Source organism: Tupaia chinensis, unplaced genomic scaffold, assembly GCF_000334495.1.
Source record: "Tupaia chinensis unplaced genomic scaffold, TupChi_1.0 Scaffold000314_1, whole genome shotgun sequence".
NCBI classification, from domain to species: Eukaryota; Metazoa; Chordata; class Mammalia; order Scandentia; family Tupaiidae; genus Tupaia; species Tupaia belangeri.
Genome location: NW_006159807.1, coordinates 4,263,504 through 4,284,091, shown reverse-complemented (window position 1 = coordinate 4,284,091; position 20,588 = coordinate 4,263,504). Strand labels below are relative to the sequence as shown.

Sequence of the window (20,588 nt, the reverse complement as noted above, 5' to 3'; positions counted from 1 at the left end):
TTTCTCTCTTTCCTTCTCTTTCTCTTTCTCTTTTTCTGGCAAGTGCACTTGCCCCACTTGTCCTCTGGCAAATTTTTTTAAAAAAGAAAAGAAAATTACTCTTCAGTTGTTAGGACAAGTGTGTATTGCTATGAAGCAGTCATGCTAATGACTTTCTCAGTGTCAAATTGGCAGTCTACTGGCAGAACCGGATACAAGTTTATTTTCTCTAACTACTACTAATTTATGTCAAATTAGTACTGCATATTTCTGCAGTACTTTCATTCTTCTTGTTCTTTTTATTGTTTTAATTTATTTTATATATTCAATCACTGTATATCACTACAGCTTGTAAAGTGAATTAACCAACATGAATACACTTCACTCTAGTCCAGTTGAAGATATAATACACATTTATCATCAACAGACAATCCTCCATTACTGGACAGTAGTGTATTTGGATAAAATAAGTGTCTTAAAAGCCTTTTTAATCAGTACCTCATGAAATTTTTGTTTTAATGTCAGCTCCCTTTCGTAAAACCCTCAATGTAGTAAATACTTTGATTTTACCTTTCAGAATGCTATGTTGAAAATAGAACTGGAAGTCTATCTTTTTTTTCAGCATAAGACAATTCAAGCAAATGGTTGTCATAACTTATCTTTTTTTATTTTATTTTTTTTAGTTGTTATAGCTGCTGATGGAGTATTGAAGGTAAGACTATCTCTTTTCATTTAAAAAATTGTTCATTTCACATGTAGGTTCTTTTACTTATAATTCTTTCAGTGGTCAATAAATAGAACATGGACATTGGTTCCTCTCTTCTCAGATCTGCGATTTCGGCGCCTCCCGGTTCCATAACCACACTACACACATGTCCTTGGTTGGAACCTTCCCATGGATGGCTCCAGAAGTTATTCAAAGTCTGCCTGTGTCTGAAACTTGTGACACGTATTCCTATGGTGTGGTGAGTTCATATTTCATTCCTTGTTTGCTAAAGGAAACACACGAAACAACTTGGAGAAGAGAGATACAACAATTAAACTTGTTTTCTTAGACAGTGCTGCTGTTTCTGGTAGAATACCTAAAGCAGGGCAACAGAACACCCTTCTGATTGCAAAAATCTTTACTTTCCTTACTGTTATGCATCTGAGTTATTTTTTCCTGTGTTGAGAAATAGCCAGCACCACTTCCAAGAAGTACATAAGATAGAACCTGAAATAGCATTGGGCCTGATGCACTCCTGTGGAGAGTGCTTATGGCGGGGTGGAAATATGACTAAAATATCTCTGTAATTCCGTGAAAGTGTGCATTATAGGGAACAGGACTTTATTGTAAAGAATTTGCTCAAATAGAATGAAATCACTAATTGATCAACCAAGTGAATTAAGTGAGAAACTTTTGAGTATCAATTGAACTGATTAGTAAGTTTCTAAAACTAAAAAGAAAATGTCTCTCGCACTTAGCAGACGGCTTGCCTGTGCCTGCTCCAAGTCTTAGAAAGTACTTAGAAAGTGACCTTCTGAAATGTGAGTCTAAGGTACTACATGGAATAATGACAGAGACCAGGAGGAATAGAATGCCAAGAGAGGGGCACACTCAAGGAATAAGGACCAGTTCACAAGAGAACCTTCTGGAGGAGGAGTTTGGTGAGGGGTCGTTCTTGAGGACCAATATTTGCATTATGAGGGAAGGAAAAAAAAATGGGCCCAGTTTTTTACTTTAGGGAATAATTGATTGATTGCTTCTTTTGAGGTTAACACTTTCCCTAAAATTCTATATTTTCATCCTTTAAAATTTTCACAGTAGTATTTGGGACTCCTCGTCTTTGCATATCACCTTCTAATTTTACTGCCTTTCTACATGTAGTATTACTTCTTTTTTAAACATATATCTATTTATTTATTATTATTTTTACTTTGCTATAGGGCACATGTGCTCACCAGGGAGAGATGGAACAAGAGAAAGTAAGAAAGCAAGCCACCAGGTTCAGGATTTGAACTGCAATTGGCCATGTGGGAGTCCAATGCCTTAACCACATGCCACCTGCTGTCCCCATATGATTACTTCTTAAAATGGCATTTTTTTACTAATGGAGAAAAAAGAAGATTAATTTGAGCCCAGACCAGTGTGCCTCTTCTTCCTAAGCTCCTGCGTATCCTTACTGAGGTAGAAACTGATGGCATGGTCAGTCTTTAGGTTTTTACTGTTGACTTCATTACTTAATTATTGAGCTTGGTTCAGTTGGCTAGCTCTTTCTAAATCATAACACATCCTATGTACATTAAATTAATATCATGGGTTAATTTTATTGGTTATTTCAAAAATCATTTCAAGAAATGAAATATATATTTTTGGCTAAAGGCTATAATTTTAAAGGTTAAACGTCAACAGTAACATCAGGCTAAATATCTAGTATTCTTTATTTTGGGTATTTCTAAGAATGGGACTGCATATAAACTGTTAAAATGGTCAAATCACTTGCATTGGAAGAAGAAAAACAAAAATAAGGTCCAGCAGAGACTAGGTTCTTTTTGTTCTGTTTTTTGTTTTTTGTTTTTTTGGGGTTTTTTAGAAAGATTTTTGCTATTAAGCATATGTGCTCACCAGAGACAGAGAGTGAGAAATCACCCCCAGAGGGGATGGCCATATCACACTCCCTTTTCCTCCATTCTCCTCTTGGGATTTTGGACACGTACACACATGAACCCCATGTACGTTTCAAGCTACCAGGTTTGGGACTTGAACAGCAATTGGCCATGTGCCAGTCCTGCAACGTAATCATCACGCTGTCTGCTGGTCCTGAGGCTAGATTCGAAAACTGGCCTCTCATGTCAAACATGACTGCATTCTACGCCACATACATTCATCTGCTGGGGATTCAGAAAATCGGGGTTTGTTGCAATTTTAGACATTTTCATTTTGCGGTCCCTTTCCTCCCTTTTTCTGTCCCAGCAGGATTTGGGGCTCACATGCACACATACCTGGTGTGTATATCAAACTCAGTCTGCCGTGGGAGACTGGCTCCCTACACACAGTGCGTAACTACTGCGCTACAGGGACAGCCCTGTTTCTTTATTTTTAAGCAAAAATGTGTTTGATTCAAGCACTGTGCTAAACACCAGTTTATAATAATTTAAATTTTATTTGGCCTACTCACTAGGTCCTGTGTCTCATTTTATACTATGGAACAAGAGCCAACACATTTTTTTCTGTAAAGGACCAGATAATATATATTTTGCTTCAAAAGCCACTTAACAGTCTTTATTACAAAGTCTTCTCTGGTTTTTTGTTTGTTTGTTTGTTTACTTTTTTTTAACTCTTTAAACATAAAAAAAAAAAAAAACAACTCAATGATCTGCAGCAGGCCATAGTTTGCACATGCCTCTTTGGAAAAAGAGAATTCGAAAAGAAGCAGTCTGACTAAAAAACAGAGCTCATTATCTGTATTTTCCAGCTGACAGTACATATTGAACTCAACAAAGGCCCACAGGTTTGACTCCTGTCATGCACATGTGTATGTAAATATATATAGACATGGTCAGATGGCTATAGTTTTAAAATTGTTTTGCATATTTATATGAATTAGAAGACCTTTGAGGCTGGTTATCCCCTCTACAAGTCCATGTACAGTGCTTTTACTGTAAATTCTCCCCTAGTCTGGGAATGCCCCTATCTCAGAAATTTTTGATCTAAAGATACAACTATGAGTTATATAGAAAGTGAAGTTTTGGTCTCAATATTATTTCACTTACAAAGAAAGTATCATGCCACCTTCTTTCAAAGCCTTAGAGTTGCCAGGGACTTTGATGTGAAATGCACTCGTGTACTTTTCCTTGGTCACAGCACAGTCTACCACCAGTAACAAACCACAAATGCCTTTTCACACATAAACCGTGAAAGATGTTAAGAGGTGACTTCTGTTTGCAGACCTTCGGATCTTTCCCCGTGTCTTTTAAAAATCCATTTCACGCATTCCACATTGACCTCTATTCTTAAAATACTCTGAGTCAACTTTTCTGCAACTGCAGATGTTCTGTTTGTTTTATTAAAAACCTTTCCATGCAGGTGACTGTGCACCCCTTTTCAGTGGAAGGGCTTGAACTGATCCCTCTTTGCAGGTTGGCTTTCTGGCTCCTTTACTTACTGACCCTACCTTTGCTTGCTATGGTTTTCAGGGAGACTTGATAAATGTTTAATGAATCATTTCATCAAGTAACTTCACTTACTGAGACAAAGTCAACAGCCAGTCACCAAGCATTTCCAATATTGTTCTATACTTACACGCCAGCTGTTGCTCTTTAGAATCTGTGTCTCCCGGTTACATGATTTGGAATATCAGTTCTGTGTTCATCCTAAAGCCTTCCCTAAACTGGTAGAATGAAAATGCCTTTCAGTGACTCGGGTTTTTTTTTTTTTTTTTTTTGAGAGGTTTTTGCTATAGGGCACGTGCGCTTGCCAGACAGACAGAGAGAGACAGAGAGACAGAAAGTGAGAAATCACCCCCGAGGGGGGATGGCCACGCCGCAATCCCTTGTCCATTCTCCTCTCGGGATCTTGGGCATGCACACACATGTGCCTGGCATGAGTTTAAGCCACCGGGTCCAGGACTCAAACTGCGGTCGACTACGTGGGAGTCCAGCGACATAACCATTACGCTAACTTCTGGTCCCCAGTGACTCTGTTTTAAAACAGCTTCTGCTATTTGACTATCTTGAAGAGAGAGATTCACTCAAATGCTGGTCTGCTTCTCACAGTCAGCTATATCAGCAGAATCCCGTTCCAAAAAGGGTACAGATGCTACTTTAATTATGAACAAGAATTCAGGACTGTATTTCATTCTGACCCCTTTCTGTGCTGTTTGTTCTTAATAAATACCATTAGTGAATGAAAAAGTATAAGGCAGGCTTTACAGAACCTTTTTGTTTAAACTAGCAGTTTTTATTTAAATGAAGAAAGTGTTATGTGTTCAAAATAGACATCACATCACTTTGTTAGAGATTGATATGTAAATTTCAAAAGTGTGTAGTTCACAAATTTTGAAAATGATACCTGTCTAGGAATACAATGTAGTTATTAGGAATATTTAAGTTCTTTCTAAAATAGGTGCGTGGCAAGGCTTCCTTTGTTTTTTAAACGCATTGGTTTGCAATAAAATACCCCATAGTTGGTTAAGAGTCTGTTCCGGTCACTGCAGTCTTCCCTCTGCACACAGCAGTCACACACAGATGAATAAGGCCATGAAAAAGACGTGTCCTTTTAAAAAACTCAACTCACTCAAAAAATGCATACATTTTTACTTTGTCCCTCCGTTCTTTCACACTCCATGTGAAAATTTAGCCCCTAATACTTTCAAAAGTACTAGCCTTCCACGGCTTGATAAACCTGTGTTGCTTCTTAACACGTGGTTAAGACCAGCCTCACTCTGCCTTAAAATAAATGTGCTGCAAATGCCAGCAATGGATCTTGTGATTCTTGCTTCTAAACTGGTCAGCTTTGCCAGGCAGGCAGTTGCTTCTTTCTTCATGTTGTAAGGAAGGAGATTTTCCTACCTTCTGCTGATAATTCCTCATGAAGGACTGAACCAGGAGTATTTAGTATGTTATCCACACAGAAAAAGAAAAGCCTTAAGGAACGCAAAAAGTTTTGAAAGAATAAACCTTCTGAGAACATGAGGCCTAGCCACTCTTTAAAAACAAAGCTGTCCTAATGACAATGCAGAAAGGATTACCTTCTTAGAAGCTTAGCCAAAAACCAGCTTTGAGAACAGAGTAGCTTAAGAGACAGCATCACCGCCTGGCATGTCTGTGAGCCCTGTTCCAGAACAAGGCAGGCTCAGGTAATGACTTTCTATTGTTTGTAGAAGAAAAGGCAGGAAAAGTACACAGCCTTGTCCAAGTTTCTATTCTGTAAACTGAAAATAGAAATTTTCCTTCTGAGCACAATTTAAATGTAAGGACGTCTCAATATAAAATGAGTCGGAAAATATTTCTGAGGGGAAAGATCACAGTAACGTTTGGCCTGTGTCCTCAGAACTGGTATTTTAAGGCATAGTTTAATGTATTTTTAGACCTCCAAGTGGCTTCCTCAACAAAGTTACTTTTTTGTCCCAAATTTTATTTTGTTTAGTGTAGAAAAGCGATCATTCCTGTCTCATGCAATCTCATATATTCCTGAGTCTAGAGAACTAATAAAAGGAAACCATTCGATGTGCTTGATCCTGGAATTAAACTAAAGACCACATTCTGGCTACAGAACATAGCAGTGAATGATACCATTCTCAACAGTTTTACATCCATCAGGTGACTCTCTTGGCTGTGGCAGCTCTTCAGAGACACAGAAAGGCAGTAAAATGAAACAGTCTTATTTTTTCAAGTTTAGAACTCTTAGGGAAATGTAACTCAGATCTTCTTAGATTCTAGACATTTTTAATGGAATATTTTGGAATGAAAAATGTCATAGGTAGAAGCACAGCAGTAACACAACTAGACCCACATGAGGAAGGCGAAGGGTTCAAGTCCTGGGGCCTCCCTGAGTATTCCAGGAATATGTATAAGCCTCTGATCGGGGCTGGGGCGGGGATTGGATCATGGCATGGTGATCCTGTTGGGAGAGCCTGTCCCTCTGTCTCTGTCTCATGGAAGAAATAGATAAATTAACTTAAAAAAAAAAGAATGACATAAATATTTTTCTGGTGTTTTTTTCCCCACCCTCTTGGTTTTGCATTTTACCTCATAGCCTGTTTGTGTGTGCACATATGTGCATATTCACACAATATATCATACATGCAGGCCAAACTACGAAAAGAGGAAGCACGAGGCCACTCATCTCTGTGTGTGGAGGTATGATGGAGCATTGGGTTTATTTGAAGACGATTCCTCTCCCCCTTCTCCTTAGGAATGCCAAATCCATTAATTTACTTGCGTTTCATATCCTTGCCTCTTCCCAGCCCTAGCTCCAGTGGAGTGGTGATTATGACCAGTCAAGGGCCTTCATTTCCTACTCAGCCCCTTCGTGGCCCTGTCCCCTCTCCGCTGTGCAGGCAATTTGTCAGGGGTGATTGCATACCTGTCGGGTTTTCCTCCTTCCTTTACTTACAGGATTCACTAGAATCATCCCCTTCTGGTACGCCCTTACCTTTTCCTAATCACTATGTGACTCAAATAGAACGATTCAGTAGCTCTTTTAAACATGTACCTTACACACTTGATTAAAAGCCCAAAGAAGCTCCATGAATGTTTTTTTCTCCTGCTTGAGCAGCATCTGCCAATTTATTTGACTTTCCTGCTAATTATCTTTGTATTAGCCAGAATTTACTTAACATGTTACAGCTCAAATAAGACTGAGCACCGGCTAAGGACATGAAGACATAGCAGATGTAGAATTAAGGTTTGTAGGATTTGATTGAGTAGAGCCTATGTCCTCCACCTCTGTTCTTATTTAGAAATGGGTCTTTGTTTTCAGAACAAGGGAAATTGAATTCCGAACTGCTGAGTTCTCCTCTCTCCTTCACCGTGGCTCCACCCCTAAGATGTGTCATGTTCTTCTCTCTAGTACCACTTAGCATGCCCTTCTTTCGAATTACATAGAGTTAAGAGCTTGACCTGCAGGGCGAGACAGCAAGTTCATATTATGACTCTGCCATTTGATAATTGAGTGTCACTGGGCAGGTTTCTTTAACTTTCCTAAACCCCAGTTTCCTCACCTATAAAATGAGGGTTAAAAATTATCTGATAGGATTGCTACTAATCATAACATATTTAGTAAAGGGTACCTGGAACATAGTAAGCACTCAATAAATGGTAATGGTTGTTATTATCAATAAAATTAGAAGTGCTTTTGCACTTTACAAAGTATTGGTAGACTCTGATTTTTGGTGTCCATGTGTAGAAATAAAGGAACAGTGTAAAAATCTCCAGTGTCTGAAGAGAAACAAAATCAATAACATCTCTAGCATCAATTTGCTTTCTTTAGGTGTTTCTGTTGATTTATTAACCATACTGATTTTCAGGATTACACAATACACAAATACAACTCAAATATATGTAATCAGCTTACATGTCAATAAAGTATTTATTAGTTAGAATATGCAATATGAGCACACGTACCCTCTGGCTATTAAAAATATAACAAGAAATAAAGAAGACTATGCCGTAATAATTATATTATAGAGGTGTGAAATAGATCTCTTGGACTGACTCATTTTGAGACAGTTTTCTCTAAAAGATAAAGTCTAAATGTTACAGTTTTATAAGTATCTACCATCATGGGTAGGTGCATTATCCAGTGATTTGGATTTGTAGCTCAGGTTTTTTATTTTTATTTTTATTTATTTTTTAGATGAGATCATTATTGAATACTTTATTTTGAATTCCCAGTTATTATCTTATAGAGCAATGTATTAGAGATTGAAGGTGTAAAGAGTTTTAACTAGCAAAATTCAAAATCTAAGTTGTGGGAATACATGAAAATTCTATTAATTTATGACATAATTTAAATCATTCAAGCTCATTGGTTTTATAAAATTTTAAGTCTGGCTCTAGATAATCTAATTTCTAAATCAAACTATTTCTTTATTTAAAAAAATCATGTAATATATATGGAAAAAGTCCTGTGTGTGAATATATATGTTTTGCCCAAGTGTCTACAGATGGGGTTGGTTGTATCTGATAATTGGATACAATTAAATGTTAGCTAAAGTTTCAGTAATATACAAAAATATAAAGTACAAGGATAAAAATTCCATTTTCTTTTTGTTCCAGGTTCTCTGGGAGATGCTAACAAGGGAGGTCCCCTTTAAAGGTTTGGAAGGATTACAAGTAGCTTGGCTTGTAGTGGAAAAAAACGAGGTAAGACTACGTTTCTCCATTCAGGTACATAGATCAGAAAACAGTATTGGGGTTTTGCAAAAGACTTTTTCATCTTCTTCAAATTGAAAGTAAGTTCACGCTTATGGAAAGATTAGCAGTAGGAGCTAACACAAAGGGTCAAAGTGATGTTATTCCTCATGAATGGACCCTTTACATCTAATTGTTGCAGCTTCACGTCGTGATGCTGTAGATCAAAAATTGTACAAGTACTGTACTAGTTTCTCAGTCTCAATTGTAAAACCTAGGGGTTTGTTCTTAGTGATGAAAGAAGCCATTGCGTCCAAGGTAGGGGAACAGTTTAACTCCATCTCCTGCGTTTAGGACATCTTTTTTACTGGCCGGGAGTTGATATATCTGTAAGAGACCTTCAGCTACTTCAACTTACCTCTCCCAGCAGGAGTCACTATAGTACAAGAAACTGTCGCTTAGATGAGAATTTCAAAAATAAAAGAAGAAAAAATAGTTTCAAAAAAGGGAAAAATTACAGTTTTGCCACCTACGTTGAACACTACATTGAAGATGAGCTCCTCACTGGAATTGGCGAGGCAGTGGCATTACTGCTCGCTTCTTCATGCAGAGCCTTTCCATTTCAAAAGAACTTCAGTGGCGTAAACACCGTTTGTGCTGTCTCCCAGCCTCGCTTTTCTTCTTCCCACAAATTGAGGCTTTCAGTTAGTTGGACCTATGAGCCTACATCAGAGAACATGGTACATTCATATCAAAGAGAGCAACTACATTTTGAAAGGTTTAAAATTGTCACTGAAACGCACAGCCATGGAAATTCTCAGCATAAGGATGAAGCCTCCAATATCAAGGTATTAGGAGAACTTAGATCACGTAATGGAAGCAGGCAGTTGTCTTTGCAATGTGAAATAACACAGGACTTCTTCATTTCCACATCTTATCTGTGCCCTCCATAAAGGGTAAGAGTGGAACCTAGTGATAAAATTATTTGCAAAAAAAGTGGCTATGGGAAGATATTCCCTTTTTAATGCTTTTAAAGAATTAGATCGATCCGCTCCCCACGTGAGTGCAGGAAATTAATCAAAAATCAAAAAGCTGCTATTGGTGAGGAGAAACCAAGCTTCCATCTTTTAGATCACATAAACCAGAGTCACCTCAGTGATTTGACTTCCTGAGTCACTGGGAATGGATGAAATGTTGATGAAAGCTGAACTCGATGGGAAAGAGCTGCCAATTTAAAGGTGAAAAGGAGTCACATGCAAGAATATACTCACTGTACACAAGAATTACTCATTGTTTCACAAGAGCTGTTCTGTGTTAATTAAATGTGGAAGCAATTCCTAGTATGCTTATTAAATAAGACCTCACACACAGAATATCTGCTCTTTTCATGATATGAAGACTCTCTTGTTTCTATTCTGTCCCCCCACCCCAACCTACCCCTCCCCCCAGTAATGTGATTAGATGTTTGGTTCTGGGTTTACAAGTGAAGGTGAAGAAAGTGATTGACCTTCTATTGATTCTGTATAACCCTTTCCCTCTACACTATTCCAAGATAAACTGAGAAAAAGTTTTTTAAGAGCTAACTGGACCCTCCAAGTATGAATAATACAGAATAATTAATATTCGACAAAGAATTTCATCTAAAAGATGGCATAATTGGTATAAATCTAAAGCATTTTTAAAACATTGGAGTATTTGTCGAAGATTTTAAAAACTGAACAAAAAAAACGAATTTAGAAGCTGAATGGATGATTGACTTGAGGGTGGGAATCCCCCATAAATAATCTTTTGAACCTCTTGGACATTGCACATGATGAAGCAATGTCCTTCTGCTGCAAAGTGTCAGAGATCCTGTAACGTAGAGTGCACCGTGTCACCCGTGATGTGTAGATGACCACCGATAACTGATGAAGACTGATCAAATACCTTCCTAAGTGCATTTATTAAATATGCCATAAGTGAAAAGAAACCCATCTGGCTGGGGGTGGCAGGTGGCATGGTGGTTAAGGCACTGGACTCCCACATGGTCAACTATGGTTTGAGTCCTGGACCTGGCAGCGTGCTTTCTTACTTCCCCTCTCTTTCTCTCACTCTATCTCTGTTCAGATTTTAAAAAATAATAATGATTATGATGATGATGATAAATAAAACTTAAAATAATTCTTTAAAAAAAAGAAGAAAGAAATCCATCTGGAAAATTAAGTTTTTTTTTCTTTTTTTCTTTTCTTTTCTTTTTTTTTTTTTTTTTTGGGGTTTTTGTTTTCGGGACCGTCGTGCGCTCACCAGAAAGACAAAGAGAGACAGAAAGCGAGAAATCACCCCCTGGGGGGATGGCCACAGTGCAATCCCTTCTCCTCTGTTCTCCTTCGGGATCTTGGGCACGCACGCACACGCGCCCTGGTTTAAGCCACTGGGTCTGGGACTCAAACCACAGTCGACTATGTGGGAGTCCAGCGACATAGCCATTGCGCTAATTGCTGGTCCCGCAAATTAAGTTTTTGTCAACTCCCCAATGAACTTAAGTATAATTGGGTATTACAACAGTATTTATGTTACCCTCGTTCTGTAGAAAATTTATCAGAAATATGGAAATAAATATAATTTCCAATGTCATCATTCCAGAAGATGCCTTCATTTTACCTCATAAATAGAGGCACTCATTTCCAAAACAGATTTTTTTGACATGACATTAAGGTAATTCCTAAGGATAGATTTCATTTCATAACAAAATTGAGGCTTTCACTTGAAAAAATAAAATCTAAAAAAATCCACTCAACTTCTAATCATTTCATTTTATTTATTTTTAATATTGAATACCTTGGGTTATTGGGTTGAAAAAAGAAAGCCATATTTTTAACAGACCTCATTTAAATAAAGAATGATGGACTTAAACTTTCAGGGGGACATTTGAATGTGCTTAGTGACCTTGCAATGTTTATATCCAAGTAATAAGGTTGGCTTATCTTCTGAACTTTTTACTTTGAAATGCTTGTAGAGTCACAGGAATTTTCAGAAATATTACAAAGAATCTTGTGTCCTCTTTAAACACAGCTTCCCATCCTGACGACGTCTTACATAGCTGAAGTCCAGAACCCAATCAGGGAATGAGTTAACTAGATGAGTTAACTATCATCTCAGCTAGTTGATAGAATTGTTCAGCTACACCTTCTAGGATTGTTTTCTACAGCTATAGGAAAATTAAAACCTTTTAAAAATTATATTTGAAGATTTTTGCTTAGAAGCCCTTAATAATGAATTAAGATCTCGAGATAGCCATTTTTCAGATATCACTATGATTAAAACTAGATTCATAAAGCAGTGTTGGATGTCACAGAGTAAATAATGAACCTTTATAGAGGGCACAAATTATAAGGGCATTACTAATAAATTTTTAAATGCATTGGGACCAGCAGGTGGCGTGGTGGTTAAGGCACTGGACACTCCCACATGGCTGACCATGGTTCAACTCTTGGACCGACCTGGTGGCTTGGTTTCTCACTTTCTCGTTTTCTCTCTCTCTCTCTCACGTTCTCTCTCTCTCTCTCACATTCTGTGTGTGTGTGTGTGTGTGTCTGTGTGTGTCTGTGTGTGTCTGTGTGTGTTTGTGTGTCTGGTCAAATTAAAATAAATGAATGAATAAATAAAATAAATAATTATTAAAAAATTTTAAATGCATCTAGAATTTAAATGTTACAGATAAGTGTATTTACTTCTGTCATCTCCATTGAAATTGGTCAGTAATCATTCAGAATGTATGTTATGAATGCATAATTTCTACTTTTACAGATACTTAGATTCTTAAGAAAAATGTGCTTTAAGTAGCACAACAAACAACTTGATCAACGGAAATCCTTATAAAACTTAATGCACTGCATTGACTATACATTAGAAAGAGATAAAAACTTGACAAAAAATCATTTTTGCATCATGTAGAAAATAGTGCAAAAAAAATCATCTTTTAAAAGTGCCGTGCCTAATTTAGTGATTGGGAAATATTTTAATTTTAAATTTGAAACTTTTATTTAAAATATTTACATTTTAAATAATGCTGCAAACTTGGTGCCAGATCTGGTTATTTCAGAATGTTTTAATGCATCAGGAATGCTGACAGCTGTGTAATCAGGACTTAAATGCCTTGGATTTTATCTTAAAGTACTTTTTAATGCACCCAAATAATCTCTGAGTCTAGATTTAACTGATATTTGTCCATGTCTGATTATTTTTAAAAATTGTCTCTCATGTAGTGTCTCAGATGTGATACCTATAGTTTATCAGTAGGAAAAAAATGAATGAAATGATCAACCAGCCAGTTGACATTTCAGTACTTGGAAGAATATTGAGATAAGTTGGTATTGAAAAGTGTTACCCTTTACAAAAACTCATTATTTTTAGTTATACACAGAATATAGTTAGTTGTATAATCACAACAATATTCTGTCTTCATTCATTCCCACCCCCTGACCATTTCATTTTGTTTTAATTTTTGGTTTTTTGGTTTTTTTTGTTTTTTTTGCTGTAAGGACATATGGTAGAGAGAGAGAAAGAGAGAAATCCCCACCCTACCTCCTCCCAGAAGGGATGGTCACACTACATCCCTTCTCCTCCATTCTCCTATTAGGATTTTGGGCACACACACTCATGCACCTGGTATGTTTTTTAAGCCACCAAGATTTGAACTGGATAGTCGACCATGTGGGATCCAGCTGCCTTAACCACCACGCATGGACTGGTCCCTGACCATTTTATATTTTAAAAATATAAACACCTAATTTTCTTTTGCCCTTCATCGAAAGGTTTGTACTTGACACTATAGTAAAATAATGCTTGTTGAGCATCCCTAATCCAAAACCCTGAAAAGCCCCAAAATCTGAAACCTTTTGAGCACCAACATGATACCATAGTGAAAATTCCTCACCTCACCTCATGTGCTAGGTCACAATCAAACATTGTAATAAAAAATATTGTATAAAGTTAATTTCAGACTATGTGTATAAGGTGTATGTGAAATATAAATAAATTCATGTTTAGACATTGGATCCACCCTCAAGCTATCATTATTTATTTGCAAATATTCCAAAATTTGAAAGAAACCCAAAATCTGACACACTTCTGGTCCCAAGCATTTTGGATAAAGAATTCTCAACCTGTGGTGCAATTTAATACATCTTGTTTTATTTTCTGAAATCATAAGACTAGAAGTTTAAAAGTTGTCAGCATTCCTTTTGGCTTGGAGAGAGTCTTTTTTTTTTTTAACTTTATTTTGTTTTGATTTTAAGATTACCTGTAATTCTAAGTATAGATTGTCAGTTTTCTTACCAAGGCAACTATTTTTCTAGTTTTACCCATCGTCTCTCCCAAATTAAACTAAGTTCAGTTTCAAGATTTTAATTTGCAAAACTTTGGCAAATTGTACTGTGGAATGAATCTTGTTAGGACTTGTTAGCACAGTGATTCTGAACTCCATCACACCTAACGCTCTTTTTATAACAGCTGTGTTAACACCCCCTCGCTCCCCTGAAAAAAAACTCAGAGGTAACACACATTACCTACACACCTTCTATTTTAAGTCATGTGGTGCTCTAGCCATACTATAGTGGAGAAGGAAATGGAACATATATTCACTGCAGAAATGCTGGGGCATGACCACACTAGAGGAGATGGTGGGTGGGTGTTGGTACTTATGCCTTTGGGTAAATAGAGTTCAGCAGCCCCAAATGGAGCCTGAGAGAGTTGGGTTGTATTCATGAGTCCAGAACTAGGAGCAGTAATGTTGTCTGTGATATTTTCCAAAACCCTCGGTCAGGTTGTAAATAATGCAGAACTCCATCTGCCCTGGATTTGTTTAATTTGGTACTTGCCTTCTTAGAAAGTTCAGTGTATTTTGAAACTGTTCAGAAAATATTTTGTGTTGTGTTTATTTGTAATCAGAGTTAGTTTCTAGACCCAGAAAATTGTAAAACTTACTGTTGGCTTGTTTAATTTACATAATGTACATGGGACATTGGAAATCTGGTGGGGTGCAAGTGAGTTTTTTTTTTTTAATTTTATTTAATTTTATTTATTTAGTTATTTTAATTTGACCAGAGAGGGACAGAGAGAGAGAGAGAGAGAGAACATGAGAAAGCAAGCCTCCAGGTCTAGGACTTGAACCATGGTCGCCATGTAGGAGTCCAGCACTCTTGACCACCACGCCACCTACTGGCCCCACAAGTGAGTTCTTGATCATGTGGGACTTTATGTTATACTGCTATACTGCAGGATGTCTTGGATTCCAGACCTTACATGCCACTTGCAACCTTCCTGTTTTGAAAAACAAAAATGCCTCTGCAGAAGAAGGACATTCCGTGTTCTATGAGAACTACTCTAGAAAGTTAGAACAAGACCTATCCTCACATTATGGTTGGTGTTGTATCAGGTCTGTATATTATGCAGGTTTGACCAAAACAAAGCCATGATGCAGGATATCTTATTTACCAATGAGAAAGCGCATAGTTCTTGAAAATTACCACTGTGATCATCCGGTGTTTTCAAAGTTATACTGCTACCGCAGGCTAAACTGGTTTCTCCATTACCTGGCCCATGTCCACATATCATAAATTGCCTATAACATTTAGTTACAGATTTGCGGCTCTGGATTTAGTATTTAATTCCAACTTGGTCCAGTCCTCCTGCAGTTTCTTTTAGATTTGATTCTGTAAGTTGTTGCATTTGTTATCCTGATCCTGACTTCTCACCGACTGTGATTTCCATTTGGAGGAAAGGTCTGAGTCTTTAGAGAGTAGATATTACAAATCCCTTCATAAATTCTCACCTGTCATATATTTAATCAATGGAAGCTTCAAATTTCACGTCTTGTTTATGCTCTTAAATTAATTCTTTTATGACTCTTCAAATAGTATTTGCTTGCCATAATGAGTAAACCTTTTTTTTTTTTCTTTTGTTTGTTTTGTTCTCCCATTAGAGGTTAACCATTCCAAGCAGTTGCCCCAGAAGTTTTGCTGAACTGTTACATCAGTGTTGGGAAGCTGATGCCAAGGTATATATATATATATACATATATTATTCTTGTTGTTGTTTAGAATTCTGAAATCTCACGTGTTTGCTTGGTTCTATTTATTTTAATGTTGCCATAGGGCATGTACACTCACCAGAGACAGACAGAGAGGGAGTGAGAAATCACCCCCTAGCATGGAAGACCATGCTGCCATCCCTTCTCCATTCTCCCCTTGGGATTTTGGACACACATGCTCAAGTGCTGGTGTGTTTTTCAAGCCACTGGGTCTGGTATTCAAACCGTGTGGTCAGCTATGTGGGATCCAGCCACCTTCACCACCACACCACCTGGCTGGCCCTGGTTCTGAGGGTTTATTAATACAAGTACTGGTAATAAAATGTATTACAAAGCAGAGTAGGATTGCTCTTTCTATGAGCCACAGAGAGAGCGATAAAGCTTTCTGTTTTGATCTCTAGAGACTCATTATTGACTTTTTTTTACAGCACTGCTTGGCATTCTTGTTCAATCTAAATATATTTTTCTTTTATTTTTCATTTATATTGTAAAAATGGTTAATACACAGTACACAGTACTTATTCTATAGCAGACACCGATCCAAGCACTCTGTGTCTATGAGCTCATTTCTTTAACTCATGTTAATGCCTTAGGAGATCTCGAGGAAGTAAGTGCTATTGCTCTCATTTCACAGATGAAGAGTCGAGGCACATGGGGTTCCACAGCACACTCAAGGCCACACAGTAGCAAGTGACTGGACATGAACCCAGGCAGTCTGGCACGAGTCCCTGATCTAACCACTACACTCTGTTGTCTTTCTCGCCAGAGAGCAAGCAAATGTAATACTTGTAGAGAATTTGGGTGTGTGTTCCCTATACAGTTTCAGTGATGTGTATGAGCTATCGTAGTAGAGTTGGAGAAATTCCAAAACTTAGCCTTTCATGTGGTTATCACATTTGAGCATGAATGGCCTATTTCCTTTCCCTGCAAAGATTATTTTAAAAGACTCTCGCATACATACGGAAATATTTACAGATAAAATGATAGGCTTGTCTTGGATTGGCTTCAAAATAAAGTGAAAGGAAATGGATGACAGTATAGATTAAACAAGATTGGCTGGGATAATTTTTGAAGCTAAGTAATAGGTATATGGAAGTTTATTATATTGTTCTCTCTACTCTTGGGTATGTTTGGAATTTTCCACAATAAAAAGTTAAAAAAATTAAAAAGGCTCTCACAGTTTAAACATTAGAATAAGAGAGCAGTAACACTCGAGAAAGGAACCATACTTTTTAAAAAAAAAATTTTAGTTTGCTATAGGGTGAGTACACCTTAACTCTCTCACCACTGGCTGGCTCCAAAAGAAATCTAATGTTTATAGTTTGTATCTGTCCAGTTTATCACGGAAATGGAGGTATTGCAACTGACCTTTTGAGTGGAGACCTAAAAAGAAAGACTTAAGAGAGGAATTTCTTTTTAAACCTGATTCTAATCTGACCCCCGAGAAGGATGAATGATGATAACAAGAACTTACAGTCTGTTCTTCTTCACATATTTCTTTAGTGGGGAGTAATTCAGATAAAATTGCTGAGTATGGGGACTTGTTAGGGTAGCACTAATTCATGCCGATTCATTCATGTTCCCCAGCACATGGTTTCACACAAGTGTAATAACACAGCCAATGGGGTTGTGTAAGGGACACGCTTCTGTGAAGCCCATTCAGCCCACGTGCTCTGCCTGGCTTGGCCAGGCCTGACTCAGCAAGTTCATGGCTGGTTCTCCCAGCTGCGTGCATTTTGCCTTTGCTCTGATAACCAGCAGCTTCGGTCTTCATTTTCACTCCTATTCTTCAAACTTCCTTTACCCTTTTACAAAATAGAGTTCTATATTTACTTAGTATTATTTTACTATTTTATTTTTATTTTTATTAAAGGCTTTAATATGCTGTTTAACAGTATTAGTATTTCTATTTAAGAATGTTATTATTTTTGTTAGTACTCTATGACAATGCTGATGGGTTTTATATGGTCTGCCCTACACCCTCAGATAAGCCCTATTATTTTTAGTGTGATTTTGTAGTATGTGAGGATTTTTAAGCATTTAGAGAAATGCTTTGCAACTAATCTCATAGAAGCTATAAGCAGATGTTTGCAAGCCTCCTTTAAAATATTTATTGTATACTTTTAAAATGGTATCATCCCACTGTTTTTTACTCTTTCCACTAGTTATATATCCATTGTGACATATACAGTAATTTTGATAGTATTTTTCTCTCTGATACTTAAATAGAAATTTCACGTGAAATCATTTGCATTGAATTAGATTAATGTAACTAAGTCTCCATAATTGTAATTATATTTCAGTATGCAAAACAGGTTTTGGAAACTCACACTACATTAATGAAAACTCTAATACCCATGTGTGATATATAGATTAAATTGTAGTATAAACATCTCCCATAACAAGACTTCAGACTCAGTGCTAAAACCATGAAGTTGGCATGTCTGTAATATGTAGTAAGCTAACCCTTCTTTAGGACCAAAGACATTTTATGTTCAGCCATGCAAAGTATAGAGAAAATTTAAGATGAACTTTTATTTTCTAATTTCATAGGAAACTATTTTTATTGTGATCAAACTACTACATGGCCTCAAGTATTTGTTTTAATGGTATTAGGTCATCGAGAAAGTCATCACATATTTTTCTGTTTTTCTATGCAAAAATGCATCATGACTTTCTTGATGCTCCAGGACATCTGGCTTCAGCCCTGTTTGAAGCTCTCTCGCTGATCTCTAGCCTCACCTGTCACAGGTCCTTCCCTGCCTATGCCCTCCTCCTTCTTTTCTTTGTCTCCTGGATAATTCCCTGCCAAGCCTTCCCTGGTGAAACTGCTCACCCAGGTTCAGGTCTGAGTGCTCCATTTCCTGCCTGACCTTGTACTGATTTTTTTTGTTTGTTTTGTTTTGTTTTTAATGCCCTTTCTTCCTAAATGGATTGGGCTCTGCAAGGGAAAAGAGCTACTTTTTATGTGTGTTTCCTAGAGCACCTTCCATCAGTTTAATAAGTAGTTCTCAATTTGTTGGTGCCTGAAGTACCTAGATCACAGTAAATTTCCTGGGAGGCAAGTTTTAGTTACCTGGCCAGAATATGTAGCAATTCATGCAGAAGTTGGCACTGGTCATATGTGCATATGTAGAGCTGCAGTTGATTTAAGGTATTTTACGTCTTTATTTTTTTTTTCAGCCCTTAGATTTTAGAATAATAACATCTAGATTAAAATGCATACCCCATCTATAAAACTGCTCTTTTGCAATGAGGTAAGGGATATATGTATATATATATATATATACACAACACATACATATATATATATATACACACATGCCCTTGTTCTCAAGGGAGGGCTCTAGGCACAAACCCATATATATATACATACTAAAAAAAACTGGTATTAGGGAAATATCAGGTCCTTCTAGGTGCTCAGGACTTTTTATTAAACAGAAGAAGAAAGAAAGAAAAGGTGAGTATTAGTTCAAGATTTACAATTGCATTTCTAAATAAAGAAAAAGTAATAGTTAAAGGCATGATTTTGACTGGAAATAATGTTACTCTTTTATGATAACAGATTTTATTTATTTATTTATTTTGAGAGAGTTTTGCTATAGGGCACATGTGCTTGCCAGAGATACAGAGGGAGACAGAGACAGAAAGTGAGAAATCACCCCCTAGGGAGAAGGGCCATGATGCAATCCTTTCTCCTCCATTCTCTTCTTGGGATTTTGGGCATGCTGGCCAGAATATGTAGCAATTCATGCAGAAGTTGGCACTGGTCATATGTGCATATGTAGAGCTGCAGTTGATTTAAGGTATTTTACGTCTTTATTTTTTTTTTCAGCCCTTAGATTTTAGAATAATAACATCTAGATTAAAATGCATACCCCATCTATAAAACTGCTCTTTTGCAATGAGGTAAGGGATATATGTATATATATATATATATACACAACACATACATATATATATATATACACACATGCCCTTGTTCTCAAGGGAGGGCTCTAGGCACAAACCCATATATATATACATACTAAAAAAAACTGGTATTAGGGAAATATCAGGTCCTTCTAGGTGCTCAGGACTTTTTATTAAACAGAAGAAGAAAGAAAGAAAAGGTGAGTATTAGTTCAAGATTTACAATTGCATTTCTAAATAAAGAAAAAGTAATAGTTAAAGGCATGATTTTGACTGGAAATAATGTTACTCTTTTATGATAACAGATTTTATTTATTTATTTATTTTGAGAGAGATTTTTGCTAATAGGGCCCAAGTACTTACAAGAGAGACAGAAAGTGAGAAATCATTCCCTGAGGGGATGACCACATTGCAGTCCTTTCTCCTCCATTCTCCTCTCTATATTTTTGGCATGCTTGCACACACACCTGGCATGAGTTTCAAGCCACCAGGTCTGGGACTCAAACCATGATCAGCCATGTGGGAGTCTACCTAACTACCACCTAACTATCATCTACTGACCCCATGATAACAGATTTTGAAGGGCTTAAGAGCCTAGTGCCTATTCCATGACTTGCTTCCTGTGTGACATGGGCCATTCATATTCCTGAGACTATTTTTTCTTATCTGAAAAGAGAAGATAACAAATAGCTTACTAAGATCCTAAACCAAATACTATATTCTATAACTAGAATGCTCATAAAAAATTATTACCACAAAATTCTATATAATTGTTGCTTTTTAAACATTTATT

General features: G+C 36.9%; 1 protein-coding gene across 1 annotated transcript in view; it reads left to right on the top strand.

Moving 5' to 3' along the window:
- Positions 1 to 20,588, top strand: part of MAP3K20 (mitogen-activated protein kinase kinase kinase 20) — a gene marked incomplete in the record, with an annotated part of 221,492 nt that overhangs the window by 135,427 nt on the left and 65,477 nt on the right. Inside the window, 4 exon segments of the mRNA XM_014588849.2 lie at positions 663 to 691; positions 807 to 944; positions 8,740 to 8,826; positions 15,776 to 15,850. Coding sequence (XP_014444335.1) covers positions 663 to 691; positions 807 to 944; positions 8,740 to 8,826; positions 15,776 to 15,850 — 329 coding nt within the window.